The sequence below is a fragment of the Chaetura pelagica genome, unplaced genomic scaffold, assembly GCF_000747805.2.
Source record: "Chaetura pelagica isolate M959 unplaced genomic scaffold, ChaPel_1.0 scaffold83, whole genome shotgun sequence".
Lineage (NCBI taxonomy): Eukaryota > Metazoa > Chordata > Aves > Apodiformes > Apodidae > Chaetura > Chaetura pelagica.
In genome coordinates this window covers 5,191,826-5,211,192 of record NW_009952893.1, presented here as the reverse complement: position 1 = coordinate 5,211,192, position 19,367 = coordinate 5,191,826, and the positions used below count along the sequence as shown (strand labels likewise).

The following is a 19,367-nucleotide window of genomic DNA, read 5'->3' as shown; positions in this document are numbered from 1 at the left end:
ATTTTCATTATCCATCTGTCATTGATAAGAAAACTGTGTTTGAATGTTGAAATAATTCATTTTGGTGCTGCAGCAAAAAACCGCTGTCTCCAAGCAGAATATGGAGTTGAACGAACTCTTATGTCTGTCTTATGGTCCCTCTATAGAGAGACAGAGAATGAGACACCCCTGCCCAGAACACAAAGCGCAAGGGTTTTTTTTCAGAAACAAACACTTCAGCATAATTCTGATTTCATTAAAAGGCCCAAACCGTGTTTGTTCCTATGAGAATAAAAAGCAAATTTTGAAACTTCGGAAGTTTTCATAAAATGATGTTTTTGTCCTATAGCCAAAATAAATAGCCTTTGCTATTTATAACTGTTACACATGGATGGGAATGTTTTTCATACTCTTTGACCTATAGTAATATTTTCAATATACTTTCAAATGTAGCTATATGGCTCTGCATTTCACTTTGCCTATTTATTTATTTATTTATTTGAGGCTATTGCAGCTTTCAGCCTTTTTGAATGTAGAAAAATAACTTATTTAGCAACGCAGTAAATGTTAATGTAACTAACAGGGTCATCTGCAAATTACTGGAATAATGTTCTTTTGCTTACAGGCAGATTTTCAGTCAGATATGCGTAATGAACTATAATTCCTGTTGTTTCGGGTGAAATATGAAAATGTAAGTGAAATTTACAAAGAAAACAAGAAAAATGCTGTTTGGCTTACCCTTTTTTTGCAATCTATTCATGAGAGGTAGTCAACGAAAAAATTATCACCAACATTTTCAATAATTAACCTGTGCCTCCTAGGCAGAAACCAATTTTTGAAAGGAAATTAATTCTGAGAGAACATGATTAAAATAATTTCCCCCTTTACTTCTTCGTTCCATTGTCTTGTGGTGGGACAAAGGATAAGTGACTATATATAGAAATTCTTGGACCATTAGCACCTAACCTTTCCTTTCAGGATGTATTTGGTCTATCTCTGTTTCTTCCTCACAGTTTCTTTCCCAGGCACAAAATGTCTGGTTTTGGATAAAGAAAAGTATACAAAATGTGTGTTAGATGTGCCTCTGAAAATCATATTTGTGTGTGCCATTACCTGGTTTGTGCACAATAGTTAGTAAACCCAGATCCATAGACATTAGGTGTTTAACGTTTGCAGACTTTGCTAAGGAACTGATATTTATTCCTGGTTCTTCCTGATGATGGCATACACCAGGCTCTTCTCTTGCATTTCCTCCAGGAAGAACGTTCTCCCAGCTTAAAGAAACGAGAAGACTGGAATGATGTATTCCTGCCTGCTGATGCTGTTGTACTGCCTGAACATGGTATAAGATTAGGATGGATACAAATATTCTGAAACACTTTTCAGGGCCAGGTTCTGCTAGTCTTGTAGGTATGGACCTGGGCTTCTTAATTGCAAATTTAAATTCACAAGATTGCAAAAGATTTTGTTCCCTTTCTTTCATTTGATTATTCATAAATCTACCTGGTGAGGTCTGCTCACAGGCCAAATTTAGCTTTCACTGCTTGGTATTTTTCAGTTATGACAATCTAGAGAAAAGAGGATGAGATGCAAATGAACAACGCAGCCTTACTCCAGTTCAGTTAGAAGTAATATTAAAGAAATTAAAATGAGTTTTAAGAACTCGAGATCGACAGAGTCTGTACCTGGGGATAGTCCCCAGTGAAAACTAAATGTGTGTATGTGCCTTCAACGGCCAAACCATTAAAAAAAACAAATCCAAGCAATTAAAAGACAAAGGTGAGATATTCCCATTTGACATGACTTAACGGAAGGAATGGCTATGAATCAAGAGGCTGCTCCAGTATCTCTTAAAGACAGCCAACAGCATCAGTGTCCTCTTAGGATTAGGAAAATCACTGAGGAAGAGGAAGTGCCAAATCCTGCCTGCCTTGTGAGCATTATGTAGTAGATAATTTTTTGTGTGAAGATGAACATTATGCTTACGATGTTTCATTGAAGGTAACTTTGGGATGCTGACAGATCAAAAATTCAGAAAGGACAAAGGAATCACACAGTAGGTGTTTACAGTCTCTGCCTAGTCCCGGTAGTTAAAAGGTATTCACAAAAGAAAATGTCTTTAAGCAACATGCTCTTTTGGCAAGTCAGCATTTGGGAAACTCACAGTTAGTGACCTTCTTGTGGTATGTTGTCTGACTTTGATCATAGATGTACTGAAAGAGGCTTGAAAAGCTTGAAGATTAGATGTGGAGCTTTCTTTGAGAATTGTCCAGAAAACTACAGCCAAGAGCAAAGTTTTGCCTTTCAGTTCATCTTTGGACATTCTTACTGTGTTTTACACGTACCATGTCCATCTGCCGGAGAGCTAAATTTCAATAACAGTGCATTGCCAAATAAAAATTTCCTGTGTGTGGAAAAACCCCTGAAATTTAAGGACAGTTTTCATTGCTGTCATACTTATGCATTTAAGCAGTTGTTGACACTTCTGTTTTTAAAAAGCATTTCTTGAGGGGATCAGTGCCTCTTAGTCGATGGAAAGAATGTCAGAGTATCTTTCTTTTCAGTATTCAGTTGCCCCTTGAGTTTCTACTTCCACAGTTCTTAGTTTTTAGGAATAAAGAAATAAAAGCTCCGTTTTAAGCACTGGAGTAGTTTTTCATTTGGCAATCTTTTATTAAGCTGAGTATCTCTAAGAACGAAATAACATGGTACAAGTGCAAGCCTTTCTTCTTTGATATTTTCATTGTTTTAGGATTTTGGATTGGATGCACTCACCTGTAACCTAAAGACAAGTGATGAATCCTGTGAAATTTTAATTGAAGATGAGTTGTTTGCTAGGTGCTGTGGCTCCGCAGCATAGCAAGTGACTTGGGCAGCACTGCAGTGACAGTGTGTATGAGAAGCACACTTTGGGATAGGCAACCTGTTTTATCTTGTTTTGTTTGGGTTTATTTTCCTGTTTTTTTTGTGACATTAGAATTGAATCCTGTGAAAATGACAGTAGTGTTTTAAAATATGACCAAAAATGGAGAATACAAAGCGTAAAGCTGTTTAGCTGTTCAAGCCAGGGAATGATACCTAATTTGTTCCAAATGATTTATTAGTAATAAATCTGTAAGACAAAAATAAATACATAACAATTTTCATCTGACATTGGCAAGTCACTGGATGAATTTGTATATAATTAAACTGTCAGCATTTTTAATGAAGTGATAGGCTGGACCATTTGTTTTAGTTTGCATGGTAGACATATATGATTATGCTTTGGTTATGCTTCTCTATAAATTTGTCTCCTGTATCTGTAGCATCTGTTTGTGGAAATAGTCATAATATATTCTGTAGAAAGATCAAGGGAGGCTAGAATAGTTTTGCTGCTCTATTTATTGTTATATGTGGAGCACTGGATCTGAAGAGACTTTTAAAGTCATGGTAATACTAATGCATATTGAAAGGAAATTATTTAAAGATTTGGTCTGTACGTTCTTATCTGAACTGCAGTAGTGCTCAAAGCATTGGTTTTTTCTGAGCAAATAACCACATTAAAGAAAAACCCCTAAAGCATGTATAGATAGGCCTCATTGTGTGTTTATGAAGAAAAGAAGGAAGTGAACTGATTTCCTGACTTAAAAGCTTTTGAGAATTCTGCCTGGCTTCTGCTCACAACTCCTGTTAGTTTTGTGTCCTCAGCCTTAGAGGGCTGGTTAAACCTTATATTTTTTTGGGGTACCTTCTGTATGGGTGAATTTAGATAGTGTGAGATAAATACGCCTTTATGAATGGGAGCAATGTTTCTTTGAAAGCTACTTGATGTTTATCCCTTGATACCCCATCTACAGTGCTGGGACATGAGAGGAATAGGGGAGAGCTGAGGCACGTTCCCCATTGAGACCTCTGCCCATCAGCTTTGTTCTAATGGGGAAGCTGAAACCTGCTGTGTACCCTAGAGAAACATCCTGCTGCTTATTCTATTGTGACAACATAGCTCAGCTTTCCAAGGAAATGTGCTGCAGCAGGACTAGAGAGGATGCTGTGCTGCCATAGCATGGTGGTGCTTCTGCTTACAGAATCCCAGGCAGTAACTTCTGTGATCGTCTCTTTTTTCATACAGCCCCTAAATCTGCTGACATATAAAGACACAGACGAACTTACATGACGTTCATCTTGCCATGTCTGTTAAAGCTCACTCCTCAGATTGCAGACAGGTCATCTATAAGTACAAAACCATTATTACATTTCACTATTGTTTTCTTTGTTGTTTGTATTCTCCCTTATGCTGTTCTTTCAGGATTAGTGTTGCTCATCAGGTAGGACACTGAGTTGTTGCTTTAATGAACTAAATTATACTCCTGGTCTTTCCAATCTACTCCATGACTATAGGGAGTATATCTTCTGTATCTGTTATGCTGATGACAGTTAAGTGACAATTTAAAATCTACATATACAAAGTATTATACTTCTTTGTCACTAAAAATAACCTTGCAAAATCTACTAAAATTACCATACTGTTCTGTCAGGGAAAAAACCATAGACATATAAATAAAGATATATTAAAAAATACATATAAATACAAATATATTTATATAGGAGGAGGCATCCACAACTGTTTTGGGCAACCTGTTCCATTGTCTCACCACCTTCATAGTGAAGAATTTCTTCCTAATGTCTAACCTAAATCCAGTCTTTTCCAGCTTAAAACCATCCCTTCTTGTCCTATCACTACAAGCCCTTATAAAAAGTTCTTCCCTGGCTTTTTGTATGCCCCTTCAGGTACTGGAAGGCCGCTATAAGGTCTTTTCGGAGCCTTCTTTTCTCCAGCCTGAATAGCCCAATCTCTCAGCCTGTCTCCACAGGAGAGGTGTTCCAGCCCTTTGATGGTCTTCGTGATCCTCCTCTGGATTCACTCCAACAGCTCCATGTCCTTCTTATGCTGGGGACTCCTGAACTGGACAAAGTACTCCAGGTGGGATCTCATAAGATCAGAGTAGAGGGGCAGAGTCATCCCCCCTGACCTGCTGGCCATGCTTCTTTTGATGCAGCCCAGGGTGCAGTTGGCTTTCTGGGCTGCAACAGCACATTGCTGGCCCATCTCTCAAGCCTGTCAGTGTCTCTCTGGATGGCTTCCCTTCCCTCCAGCTTGTTGACCACACCACACAGTTGGCAAACTAGCAAACTTCCTGAGAATGCACTCAATCACACTATATCTATAAACAGATATATAAAATCCCCAGAATGCACTGTAGCTTTTGCAGGATTTTTCAAATTCCAAACTTTCACTGAAAACAGAATAAAGGTCAAATTCTGCTTGCCTTATACATGTATGAAATGAACAGTTGTACTACGGTGATGTGCTGCCAAGATTTGAATAACGGGGTCTTTCAGAAATATTCCTCCTTGTCCAGTGACATGCTCTGTGTGGCGACATGTGTGTGCACACAGAGGATACGAAAGGCACTGAGCATTATATGCCTTTGTTTTTACTTTTTAAACCAGAGTTGCTATTTTACAACCCAGAAGCCAGACAGCCTGTTGTAGCCCACTGGTGTAATGTAGTTTCTGTTCATCTAGGCACAATATCATGCATGTGACTTTAATTGGTACTAGCATTACTAATACAAAAATGTGCAGTCAGAGGGTTAACATTGTATGCATTTAAGCATACCATAGGGGTTTATGTTATATATTCTCGTATACAAAACATCCTGAAATTGTAATTGGAGTGATTAGAGGAGGAAAAGGACATTAAAAGTATTTTTATGACCTCTGTTTCAGTATATTTTTATAGTGTGGGAGGATCAAAATGAGCTAGCTGAAATGCCAGGCAGGGGGCTGAAAAGAGGGTTACTCCTGCATCATTTAAATGTTTCAGAACCTTTTTCATCCAGAAGCTGGAGACCTTCTAGTGACCTGAATGGAAAAAAATGATGGAATGGTTCTCGACAGAAATTTTGATTTGTGAAGTGAATTCAGTTTTGATGATGCCCTGATTGAGTATGTTTCCAGTTTTGTTTCCTTTCCATATAATCCAGTAAATTTTGTGGCCTATTTGGAAATCAGGAGACTTTCTTCCTGGACATCGGGGTGCACGAAATTTACATTTTGTCCATAAGTTACATTAAAAACCCCTTAAAGCCTAACTAGCATACAGTAATTTAAATACACTTTTGAAATGATGGACAGCATTCTCTCCTCTAATGGAGCACAGCATACACTTATTTTTATCTTTAATGTACAGTATTTCTGCTTATGAAGAAAACCCTCTGAAGTTACCAGGTGTACAAAATACACTGTTAAAAATACACCGTCTGGGTAGTACTTCTTAGCTGAAGCAGTTGCTGCATTTTGCCCATTTCAGTGGTGGAACTGAAGCTGAATAAATGCAACATAAGCATTTTTCTGAATACTGAAATGAATGGATTAGGTCACTCTTTTACTCCCTTTGTGTTTCTGCTGTAAACTTTTTAGATATCTGAGTACGTTGTATTTGCTTGAATCAATTTTCCAAGCAAATGCTTGTAAAAACCAAAATTTATTATAGTGGATGGAGGTTGTTTTATTTCACCTCCTCATTATGTAGATTTTGCAAATAACAGTTATTGTGGGGTTTATCTAACCACTTACTGCTAAGAAGCAGTGTTGCAGCATCTGATGGAGCATTTTAGGCATACATAGAATTGTTTACAATCATTCCAGAAGTGAACATGCCTGGAATAAATGTAAATAGTGAACATGGTTCTGGAAACCATTATGCAAAAAGAACTTTGGCAAAAGTGTAATTAGTTTAAATTGCAGTTTCATAAAAACTGAAAATATGTTTAAGAAAGTAACTTTATAATGATAAATCTATTAAATCAATTTGTAGTCTGGAAGCATTTCTTACTATAGGCACTTTACGTTTTGTGGTAACTTCTGTGATTTTTTTTTTCCACATTATTGCTCTCAGCAGCCCCTTTTTTACTTATATGAATGTTCTTTTCTTCTTATTTCAAAACATTAGATGAAAATGTACAAGTTATTTGGGTTTAACTAGGCAGATTTAGTGATTTATTTTTGCTTATTTTGTCCATGAGATATAATTTATTACTACTGGGAATGCAGAAACCCAAGCTCTAACAACTCAGTTATCCTTCCTTAGCTGTTGCAGTCTAGGACACATCAGTCTGATTGAGGATGGGACCTAAAAGGATAGTCTACTTACTGCCATGGAGAGTGACTGATACACAGAGCCACGTGGAGCTAGAGATTTTGTGGTGAAGTTTGTGTTTTCAGTGATTTAGATAATCAGGTCTTTTTTTCATGTGCTGCATGGTGGATCTGCAGCCACTAAGCAAGTGGTTTTGTGCTGCTGGAGCTTGGGTTTCGGTGCTACCAAACATGTGAGTGGACAGCAGAGACCATCTCTTACCACTCTTGCCTTTTGTGTTTGCAGCCAGACAGTGTGGAAAGCAGGGCAGAAGCATCTTTGAAGATACGAGTACTGCAGGATGTGTTGAGAAAGGAAAGAGACGGAGTAGGGGAATAGAATAGAATAGAATAGTTCAGTTGGAAGGGATGTACAGTGATCGTCTTTCCAACTCTCTGATGACTTCAGGGTTGACCAAAAGTTAAAACGTTTTTAAGGGCATTGTCCAAATGCCTCTTAAACACTGACAGGCTTGCAGGATTCACCACGTCTCTAGGAAGCCTGTTCCAGTGTTTGACCACCCCGTTGGTAAAAAAATGCTTCCTAATGTTCATTCAAAACCTCCCCTGGTGCAGCTTTGAACCATTTCCACACATCCTATTGCTCAGCACCTCCCTCTCCTCTTCCCTCCATGGGAAGCTGTAGAGAGCAATGAAGTTGCCCCTCAGCCTCCTTTTCTCCAAACTAGACAAGCCCAAATGTGGACATTCAGCTAATACAGCTGTTCCCTTACAAGAGAATTTAAGGTTGTGATAACTTAGTTCAAAAGTTGATTTGGGATTTTCAGAAGTAGAAAATGAAAGGAGAGGAACTGGCAAGACTTCAGGGCAAGAAAACTGACAGCCTTTAGATTAGCCACCTTTCAAAACCTGGAAATCACAGCAGGATTTCTAAATCTCAGCACTCCATTCTTTTCAGCATACTAGATGTTTTGTCTGCTTCTGCTGGTGTCTTACAAGTATGCCTCTACCAGGAGAAAGGTTCCCTGAGTTCCAGGTCCAGTTGAGTCCCACGCTAAGATGTAGTCTTTCCTTGTCTCTGTCTCTCCCTTGCTCCTGACAGCACTGGCATGAAAGCCAAAGGGAGGCTGTGATGTTTTCTTACATGTGCCCTGGTGTGGATGGCTGAAGGACCAGAACTGGAGACTACACTCTGAAGAATATCTTGTAGAAGACACTCTATTGGTATCTCTGACTCTTGTTATTCCAGTTTACCATGAATTTACAGTCATCCAGCATTCAGACTATAATGATGTTGTAAAATGTGTCTGTGGTTGCACATGAGAAACTTATTTTCATTTTACTTGCTTTTTAAGTTAGGAAATTTCTGTTAAAATAGCATTAAGATTTAAGAAGATCGAATGTTCTGAGTAAGGCAGTAGTCTTGCGGGAAATAGTCTGTAAAACAGGGGCAAGTCCATGACTACACAGATAAAAACATAATTCTGTCAGTTTCTGAAAGAGGAATATTTGATTTCTTAACTTTGATCATTCCTTTAAATCCAGTATTAGTCTGATGCTAAGTTGGAATATTGTACTTCGTTCTTTGGTCTCTTACACAATTCTTATCCTTTGCATTTCTGTTTGCTTACCTTACAGTTTTTCTATTTATGTATAAAATTTTGTTTTGATTCAAAGGAAATGTTGCCAAATCTGAAAAATACTGTTGAAGTTAAGTAGAATTTCCATCCAAAACACCAAATAATATATAGTTCTATGCATAATTTGACTGAAGGTATACAGAAAGCAATAATTTTCTTACCAATATGTTACCTTTGCAGAAGTTACTGCCTTTGAAGGTTGCAAAAAAAGGCTCTGGAGGCTTTAGGGTGGAAAACTCTCTACTTTAAGAAGGATTTCTTACTTTTGGGTTTTATTTATAAATTTTATTTTATTGATGTATGACTCTGACCTTTTGTTTTCTCAGCCATCATGTACGTAATGGGAGCACTTGGTCCTGCAGCTGGATACTTGCTAGGAGGACTTCTTATTGGTTTCTATGTTGATCCTAGGACAACTGTTTATATTGACCAGAGTGATCCCCGATTCATTGGAAACTGGTAAGGAAAAAGCATTTTTCAAAACTACTCTCTAAGCTGCCGGTAGGGAATTGAAACAGGTTGGGAACTCATGTCCCAAGAGTTTGTTTGAGGTTGTAGAAGGTGGCCAAGGAAGAGGAGGTTTCTGTTGATCACTACACACTATCCTGTGACAGAGAGGGAACCACAGTGGCACATGGGCACATTGCATGGAAAACCTGCTTTTTGGCTGCTGCAGGACTGTGTCTGACTCCTGATCACTGCTGCCTAAGGCCAAACCCTTCCTGCTGGAAGGTGGTAGCACGGTGGCAGCACCCTTCTTTGGTTTGTAGGCAGCACGGAACGCTGAACTCTACTGCCCAGATGAGAAAACGGGAGACTTTGTTTACTCTAGTCTAGGAGAAGGACACAGAATGGAGTCAGAACATGGCCTTTTCAGTCTTGTTTCTCAAGGTCATGGCTCATGTTTAGACAGCAGATGATGTAAATCGTCGTGTTACTGTCTAGTAAATGGTGGGCTTCCAGCAGTGCTGAGATGTAACAGCCATAATCATTAGCTGATGTCTTTGGGCAATCTTTGATATGTGGCCTCCTTGGAAGTGTTTTTTTGAGGAAGCAGGTTTTGAGGAGGCTATAATTGGCTTTTCTCAGCTAATTCATAAATCTGCCTTGAAATTTTCATGGAAGTCCAGAAGAGCCTTACATTCATTGTCCCAGGAGGAGACCTCTGCTTTCTAGGTGTAGGGTGCAGTGCCAGTCCTTGTGCACTGGATTAGTGTTTGTCACTGTGCCATCGCAGCCAGACTGGATCCATTTCTATTTATCCTGCAGTGATCTCTCCTGACAGTTTAATGTGAAAAATTCTCTCTCTGGAGTGTTCTTAAGCCTTTGAAGATTTATCACTGCTTTATTTGTCTTACTTACTCCAAGAGCAGCTCTGCACAGGACTCTCCAGCTGAATTTTCAGTGAGAGAAAGACAAATGCAAGTGCTCAGTTAACCTGTGACCTTGGGATTAATGACTTTGTGCTCTCATGTATATACTGACTTATCTCACAGAAAGGATTTGTCCTGTGACTGTGCTGCAGTGTTAAGAATATGCTTTGACTGTTCTTGAATAATAGATTAGAATTCAGAACAAAATATACATTCTTTTTAAAACTCTTTTGTTTCATGTGTCTTTAAGGACATGTCAGAACTGATAGTCAGCATCTGCTCAATACTTTGCAACAGGAGTAGTGAACTGACCCATAAATATATTTAATAATTAAAATTAGTAGGATCTCAGCAGAGGATCTGTATTCTATCCAGCATAGAAAAGTAGAAGTCATTCTGTTTCCTTTTCCCATCACATTGATTAAATCTGTAGTGACTGGCTTTCACTCAGAGGTGTTCCAGATCCTTGTATTATTTCTTCATTTTTGGCTCTCTCAATTTTTAATTTAAAAGTTTCCAAGAAGTATCCCCTGCTATCAGTTCTCTAATAATTTGTTTCACAAACTGATGGCCTCTCATGAAAATTTGGTGGTATTCATAGCATCTGCACCTCATTCACTTTTCTCTTTCTGAATCTTTGTCTACCCATTAAAATGGAGACTCTTTTGGTCCATTGTTCCTTTCTGCTCACTAACTGCCCATTTGCAGAGAGTTCTGGAAGCGCAGACTTCCATTCTACTGAAATCTATTTTCTGGGACTGTGATATTTTCTCCTTGGAGGGAAGTGTCATGTAGCCAAGCTTCTTTTTATTTGTGTAATCTAACAATTTGAAACACAAGAGTAGTCTAGCACTTACTTCAGCTGACACGCTTTTTAAAAGTAGGGTGCAGCTGAAATAAGTTAATGAGCAGTCATATTTGAGATTTCTCAGCCTTGTCTCCTTTGAAGTGAATTAGTGTCTTTGATCCTCATCTTTCCTTTATTGTAGATGTAAGGTTTCCAACATGACTTATTGCAGGGACCCAGTGGAAAAATTCCATTATTAAAGTAGGTATTGATTACAGACAAAACAGTAAACACAGCAACCATGATTTGTAGCAACAAAACTTACAGTAAAACCTATTTTTTACTGAAGGTGTTATTTTCTAAGAGGGATATTGCATATTTGCAGGACAGATAATTTGGTTTATCTCTTGTGAAACCTGATAAACAAAATAAGTGATTATTTTTCAGGGTTATTTCTGATCTGATTCTTCCTTGAGTTTCACAGAACTTGGATTTGTGCTTCTGGATTTTGCACACCTGGGCTTTCTGTAGGTGCTCTGGGCTAAATTATAGGCCAGCTGTCTATGCCAGCCCATCAGATGTTTAAAACTGCTTTTTATTCTGATGTGGTAAGTGTAGGGATATCTTTTAGAAATTATCCATCATGTTGATGTCTTTGAGAACTGTTAATGTGTTGTACTGGGATCTCATTAGTTGCAGAGTAGCCCCTGGCGGTCTGTCAGGTGCTTTGAATCAAATTTTCTTTTGCTGACACATTTCTGAGTGTTTGGCCTAGCCCTGAATCTTTTTAATACTTGGATCTTCCAGTGTAGCCTTTCATTGGCATTCCACACGAGAAGTTTAAAGGAATTCCTCCAGCACTGTCTGGTCCTTTCTTTTGCTTTAATTGCCTTCATTTGGGGTCCTAGGGCTTGTGCAGATGTCTTTGAGGTATTCTCATGCATATTTTCTTTGACTTTAGAAGACAGAAAATTCAAGGACTTTTTGATTAATACAGATCCTGTTCTGACCTCTCATTCCCTGTTGTAGGTTTCCTTATTTTTTTTTCATATTATCTTTTGTCTGTTTTCCAATTACTTGATATTTCTCCAGGAAGATGTGAAGTGTAAACAGTGCAGATAAGTGCATCCAGTGCTACACTGGTGACATCTCCAGCACTCAGTATGTGACCATAATGGTCCCTTTGGATTTGAATTTCATCTCATGCTACATCACAGACCCCTGTCTCCTTTGCTGTTTCCTGCTGAGGGAGTGGTTTCAGTTTTCTGTGTATTATTGCCACTGTCTGTTTCTTCAGTCACTGTCTTTGTTGCTTCTGCCTTTGAGATCCTCAAAGGGAGGCTACTACGTTTTTACAGAGTCTACGGATTTATTCCCTATCTGATAGTGCTGACTAATCCTGCTAAAAGTCTGCTTTCTAATCCATGTATGTTATCAGCTAAAATGAATGGAGGATTTTCTGTTTACATAATGTCCAAACTAGTAAAAACTTGGATTCACTGAGATTTGCCTCACAAAAGCTTCCAGTGCAATCTTTCTAACAGAAATGGTGTTACACGTGGCTGTTTGGTGTTTGCCTTTGCATAACCATTTACCATAGAGAACATTGCATGTGCATATGAATTTACCTTAATCTAAACATACAGTTTGCAGTATCTCCATATTACACATATGAGGTCAAATTTTTTTGTTTCTTGCACAAGCAAACCTGTCTGTTCAATACAAGCAAATATATAATTAGTAGCTTCCTGTTGTAGCTTTCTTTTTCTTTTAAGTGTAAAGGATGTACAAAAAAAATTAAATTGTTCTTGTATTGGGTTTGTGTTGGTAAGTTTTGGTAGCAGTGGGGCTACAGTGGTGGCTTCTGTGAGGAACTGCTAGAAGCGTCCCCCATGTTTGATGGAGCCAATGCCAGCAGCTCCAAGGTGGACCCACCACTGGCCAAGGCCAAACCCATCAGCAGTGGTGGTAGCACCTTTGTGCTAACGTATTTAAGAAGGGCTAAAAACTGTGCAACTGCAGGCAAAGAGAGGAGTGAGAATGTGTGAGAGCAACACTACAGTCAGTGAGGAAGGAGGGAGAGGAGGTGCTCCTTGTGCTGGAGCAGAGATTCCCCTGCAGCCCAGGGTGAAGACCACGGTGAGGCAGGCTGTCCCCCGGCAGCCCATGGAGGTCCATGGTGGAGTAGATATCCACCTGCAACCTGTGGAGGACCCCATGCTGGAGCAGGTGGATGTTTGAAGGAGGCTATTCCCCTGTGGGAAGCCCATGGTGGTGCAAGCTTCTGGCAGGACCTGTGGAAAGAGGTGCCACTCTTGACCAGGTTTGCTGGCAGGACTTGAGACTCCACAGGGGACCCATGCTGGAGCAGCTTGTGAAGAACTGTAGCTGATGGGAAAAACATCCATTGGAGAACTTTGTGGAGGACTGTGTCCTGTGGGAGGAACCCCAGGCTGAAGAAGGGGAATAGTGTGAGGAGCCTTTCCCCAGAGGATGAAGGAAAGGCAGAGATAACATGTAGTAAACTGATGACAATCCCCATTCCCATCCCCTTGTATCGCTTTGGGGAGAGCAGGTAGAGAAATAAGGAATGAAGTTAAGCCTGGGAAGAAGGGAGGGGTGGAAGGAAGGTGTTTTTAGATCTGGTTTTATTTCTCATCATCCTGCTCTGATTTTGCTTTGTAACAAAATAAATTAATTTCCCCGTGTTGAGTCTGTTTTGCCCGTGACAGTAAATACTGAGTGATCTCTCTCTGTCCTTTTCTTGACTCATGGGCCTGTATTTTCTTCCCCTCTCCTGCTGAGGAGGGGAGGAGTAGAGCAGCTTTGGTGGGTGTCTGCATTCAGCCAATGTCAAAACACAGTTCTGTAAACTGATTTGAAAGCAAAGAGCTTCAGTCTTTTCCTGCTGAGGGGGTGGTTTCAGTTTTCTGTGTATTATTGCCACTGTCTGTTTCTTCAGTCACTGTCTTTGTTGCTTCTGCCTTTGAGATCCTCAAAGGGAGGCTACTACGTTTTTACAGAGTCTACGGATTTATTCCCTATCTGATAGTGCTGACTAATCCTGCTAAAAGTCTGCTTTCTAATCCATGTATGTTATCAGCTAAAATGAATGGAGGATTTTCTGTTTACATAATGTCCAAACTAGTAAAAACTTGGATTCACTGAGATTTGCCTCACAAAAGCTTCCAGTGCAATCTTTCTAACAGAAATGGTGTTACACGTGGCTGTTTGGTGTTTGCCTTTGCATAACCATTTACCATAGAGAACATTGCATGTGCATATGAATTTACCTTAATCTAAACATACAGTTTGCAGTATCTCCATATTACACATATGAGGTCAAATTTTTTTGTTTCTTGCACAAGCAAACCTGTCTGTTCAATACAAGCAAATATATAATTAGTAGCTTCCTGTTGTAGCTTTCTTTTTCTTTTAAGTGTAAAGGATGTACAAAAAAAATTAAATTGTTCTTGTATTGGGTTTGTGTTGGTAAGTTTTGGTAGCAGTGGGGCTACAGTGGTGGCTTCTGTGAGGAACTGCTAGAAGCGTCCCCCATGTTTGATGGAGCCAATGCCAGCAGCTCCAAGGTGGACCCACCACTGGCCAAGGCCAAACCCATCAGCAGTGGTGGTAGCACCTTTGTGCTAACGTATTTAAGAAGGGCTAAAAACTGTGCAACTGCAGGCAAAGAGAGGAGTGAGAATGTGTGAGAGCAACACTACAGTCAGTGAGGAAGGAGGGAGAGGAGGTGCTCCTTGTGCTGGAGCAGAGATTCCCCTGCAGCCCAGGGTGAAGACCACGGTGAGGCAGGCTGTCCCCCGGCAGCCCATGGAGGTCCATGGTGGAGTAGATATCCACCTGCAACCTGTGGAGGACCCCATGCTGGAGCAGGTGGATGTTTGAAGGAGGCTATTCCCCTGTGGGAAGCCCATGGTGGTGCAAGCTTCTGGCAGGACCTGTGGAAAGAGGTGCCACTCTTGACCAGGTTTGCTGGCAGGACTTGAGACTCCACAGGGGACCCATGCTGGAGCAGCTTGTGAAGAACTGTAGCTGATGGGAAAAACATCCATTGGAGAACTTTGTGGAGGACTGTGTCCTGTGGGAGGAACCCCAGGCTGAAGAAGGGGAATAGTGTGAGGAGCCTTTCCCCAGAGGATGAAGGAAAGGCAGAGATAACATGTAGTAAACTGATGACAATCCCCATTCCCATCCCCTTGTATCGCTTTGGGGAGAGCAGGTAGAGAAATAAGGAATGAAGTTAAGCCTGGGAAGAAGGGAGGGGTGGAAGGAAGGTGTTTTTAGATCTGGTTTTATTTCTCATCATCCTGCTCTGATTTTGCTTTGTAACAAAATAAATTAATTTCCCCGTGTTGAGTCTGTTTTGCCCGTGACAGTAAATACTGAGTGATCTCTCTCTGTCCTTTTCTTGACTCATGGGCCTGTATTTTCTTCCCCTCTCCTGCTGAGGAGGGGAGGAGTAGAGCAGCTTTGGTGGGTGTCTGCATTCAGCCAATGTCAAAACACAGTTCTGTAAACTGATTTGAAAGCAAAGAGCTTCAGTCTTTCATTGGCATGGTATGATATTGCAGTAATGTGGTTGACTTCACTGAAACTTCCAAACACTAGTGTAGATTAGTGTAGTGGGTTGACTGTGGCTGGTTGCTGGATGCTCACCAACCTGCTTTCTCACTCTCCCTCCTGAGCAGAATAGGGGAGGAAAATAGGATGAAAGGGTTGTGGAAGAACAGGAAAACACTCACTTGTTGCCCTCGTGGGCAAAACAGACTTGACTTAGAGAAATTAATGTAAATAATTAATTTACCTTATTGCCAATACATTGTGAAATTACAAATGCTTTCCACCTACCCCTTCCTTCTTCCAAGTCTCAGCTTCACTCCTGACTCTTCTACCTCTCCCGCCCTGAGCGGTGCCAGGGGACAGGGAGTGCAGGCGTTGGTCAGTTGATAACACTTCGTCTCTGCTGCTCCTTCATCCTCAGGGGGAGGACTCACACCGTTCCCCTGCGTCAGCAGGGGTCCCTCCTGTGGAAGGCAGTCTTTCATTAGCTGCTCCAGCGTGGGTCCTTTCCATGGGGTGCAGACTTTCAGGTACGAACTGCTCCAGTGTGGGTCCTTCACATGTCACAGGTCCTGCCAGAAAACTGGCTTCTGTGTGGGCTTCTCTCCACAGACCATAGTTCTGCCAGGAGCCTGCTCCAGCGCACACTCTCCAGGGTGGATTTCTGCTCCACCATGGTCCTGCTCCTTGGGCTGCAGGGTAACGACCTACAGTACCATGGCCTAATCCTGGGCATGCCTGGGGGCTTTCTGCTCCTGCACCTGTAGCACCTCCTCCCCTTCCTGCTCTCACCTTGGTGCCTGCAGGGCTCTTTCTCTCACATTTTCTCACTCTCCTCACGCAGCTGCTGTGCAGTGTTTTTTACTCTTAAACAAGTTACCACAGAGGTGCCACTGGCATCGCTGATGGGCTCAGCTGTGGGCAATGGTGGATCTCCTATGGAGCTGTTTGGAACTGGCTCTGTCCGAAATGAAGGCAGCTCGTGGTGTCTTCTCACAGATGCACCACTGCAACCCTCACCTTTGTTCCAAAATCTTGCCATGTAAACTCAGTACAGTTAGATTATTATATAGTGAGAATTGCACTTTCAGTACCTGGGAAGAACTCTGTGGGTGAATTCTGAGGTTGTTGTTCTTTACTGAAACATCTATGTGAGTTTATCTGTGTTTCCCTGTAGTATTTCCTTGCAAGATGAGCTTAGAGGAGAAATTACATTGTTTGATACTCTGCAAACAGCCTTCTGACTGAAGAAGGTTAACTCTAGAGTACTTTCTAGTTAGGCTCTTTTGCCTATCTGTGTTTTTGTGGTAAAGTTCATTAAACTTATTGGCCTCAGAGAGGATAACTGTATGCCTGCAGCCTAAAGGACACTTTTCTGACATCCCAATACATTGCCCCCTCTTGGGGATTTTTCCTAAGTCATTCTGTGTGAGCCAAGGGATCATGGCAAGGTTGCCTATATCCTGTTCTTATAAGAGGGAAAGAAAAAGAAATTCTTTGTGGAGGCATATTTCAGGCTTTGGTCTCAGTACAGAGTTGCAAAGTTTTAGGTATAAATTCTGGTGTGAACTGCAACACACCAGTGGTTTACAGTCAGGCTTTGGGAGTTTTAATTGGGAAGGGAGAGAACTGGACAGTCAGGACAGTGAGAGTAGGCACAGGAAAGAAGAACAGGTTTAGCCCTGATGTATCCACCTGGACATTTTGGGTAACTTTTTTCATGCTCTCCAGAGGAATACTGTATTACCTTACTGGGAATTATCCAGGAAATGCAAAGTAAAATTGAGTATCTGTGTCATAGAATCATGGAATCATCAAGGCTGGAAAAGATCTTCAAGATCATCAAGTCCAACCTTCTGCCCTACTTTTCAGCATTCAGTACTGAGTAATTACCAAAAGTGAAAATTTACCGGAACTCAAAGCTGACACCATTTAATAATATTTGATGGGTTCTGCGTAAAATACCTTTGTCAGTAGACAAGCCAACAGAAACATCTTCTAATTAAATGTTTATTAATTAAAAGTGAAGGCTCTCCCCCATACCAGTCCTTTACTCTTAATGTCAGTGTTCCATATTTTGCAAATATGTCTTTCCAGCCAGTACAGCCTGTAATAACAACTTAATTTTGTTTAATTTTATGTAATGTGTTGGCTTTAATTTCTTCTCCTGTCTCCTGGTGTTAGGTGGAGTGGATTTCTCCTTTGTGCCATTGCAATGCTCCTTGTGATATTTCCCATGTTTACGTTTCCAAAAAAACTCCCTCCTCGACATAAAAAGAAGAAAAAGAAAAAGAAGATGAACTCTGATGTTTCAAGTGATGATGAAGTCATGAAAGAGAAAACAAATAGCAAAATGCAAGCAGACAGTGCAGTTCCTGCCTCTATGGGATTTGGAAAGAATGTTAAAGGTGAAGTTTGATTTTAATTTTTAAATGCTTTACGTTTTGTATAGAGGGTCATCTAGGATTATATGGGTGTAATAGGACCTCTTTTACCAGACTTATTTGTGCACTTTACAGTTTGTAGCTGTCATACTTGCTTTAAACTACCTTTCACAGAATAAAGTGCTCTTATAACATACAAGTGAAACAAATGAAAAAAAATCAGTGAAAAAGAGTTCAATTACATTAATGCATTTGGTTAAGTTTATTGAGAAAGATAATTTGTTTCATATGCCTTTCCTAACTGTTTCTGTATTACAAGCTATTTATTTTCAGAAGGTTAGGACAAATGAAATATGTGCTGATTTTAAAGCAAGAAGAGATCGAAATATTGACAAGTAATAGAGATTTTTATTTTATTCAAGAAGCAAACCATTGGTGTGAAAGCTAGCAGTAAGTAGTAAGCATGGGAAGAAGGGCAGTGTTGTTAAAAATTATTTTATATGAAGCATAGACATTTGGAGTTAACAATACAGGCTTATTATTGTCCTAATACTGAGTAGTATAGGACAAGAATTAATGTGCCTTAATGTTGTTGTGCTGTCAGTGCTGTTGTGTCCTCCTTGGATTCCATGATACAAATGCTGATTGTGCCATTTTGTGATAGCCTGATGAGGTTACAAAACACCATCTTAACCAAGGCACAGAGTAAGCAACGTAAAGCTGCAATATCAGATCTTTCTGAACCGTGTTCTCCCTTTGTTTGCAAAGTAGTGAAAAAACTGGTGAAGAAGCAAGTAGAGCATGCTGTCTGCTTCTTTTTTGGAGACTCTGTTCCCCATATTTGTGAATCCAGTTACAAAATGCTTTCTCCTAAATCCATAAAGTGAGTTGTCGGGTTTTTTTGGCCTTCAAACCTGCTGGTTTTCTCATCATCCTGTGGAGGTGGAAAAGGGGATTTCAGACTTCGCTGGGCTCCTTCCTAATCATCACAGGCAAGGTCACAGCAGAAGGACTGCTTCATCCCATAGGTGTGCCTAGAAAAGATACAGGGATTCAGACAAACGCTGCTTCTGGATGAGTATGCTGATGTTGGTTCTCTGTGTACATAATTTCACCTTCCAGGTCATGTTGTGTCACTACAGGCACAGCACATACACAGAAAACAAGTATACTCTATGAGAATGTTTCCCCTAGTACTTTTTTTCACAGAAATGAAAACTGTTTATCTCATTTTAGCATGTATTTTTTTAATATGTATCTGCCTAAATGTGTAACATACCATCTACAAAATCCTCTGTTAAGATATTGGTGAGACCACCAAATTAGAGCTTCTTATATACAAAAGATTTTCATTTTCTTTGGAGGAGAAACTTCACTGTGTGGAACAGTGCAGAGCAGCATTGTATTTCATGTGTCAGAAGCATACCAACCAAGCTGAGATAACACAGAGAAAAGTATTTTGCTATAAGCTGATAACAGCTTT

General features: G+C 40.2%; 1 protein-coding gene across 1 annotated transcript in view; it reads left to right on the top strand.

Moving 5' to 3' along the window:
• SLCO5A1 (solute carrier organic anion transporter family, member 5A1) overlaps positions 1–19,367 on the top strand; it is a 145,771-nt gene that overhangs the window by 94,025 nt on the left and 32,379 nt on the right. Inside the window, exons 3-4 of the mRNA XM_009995597.1 lie at positions 9,086–9,218; positions 17,685–17,908. Coding sequence (XP_009993899.1) covers positions 9,086–9,218; positions 17,685–17,908 — 357 coding nt within the window. The remainder of the gene's footprint in view (positions 1–9,085; positions 9,219–17,684; positions 17,909–19,367) is intronic.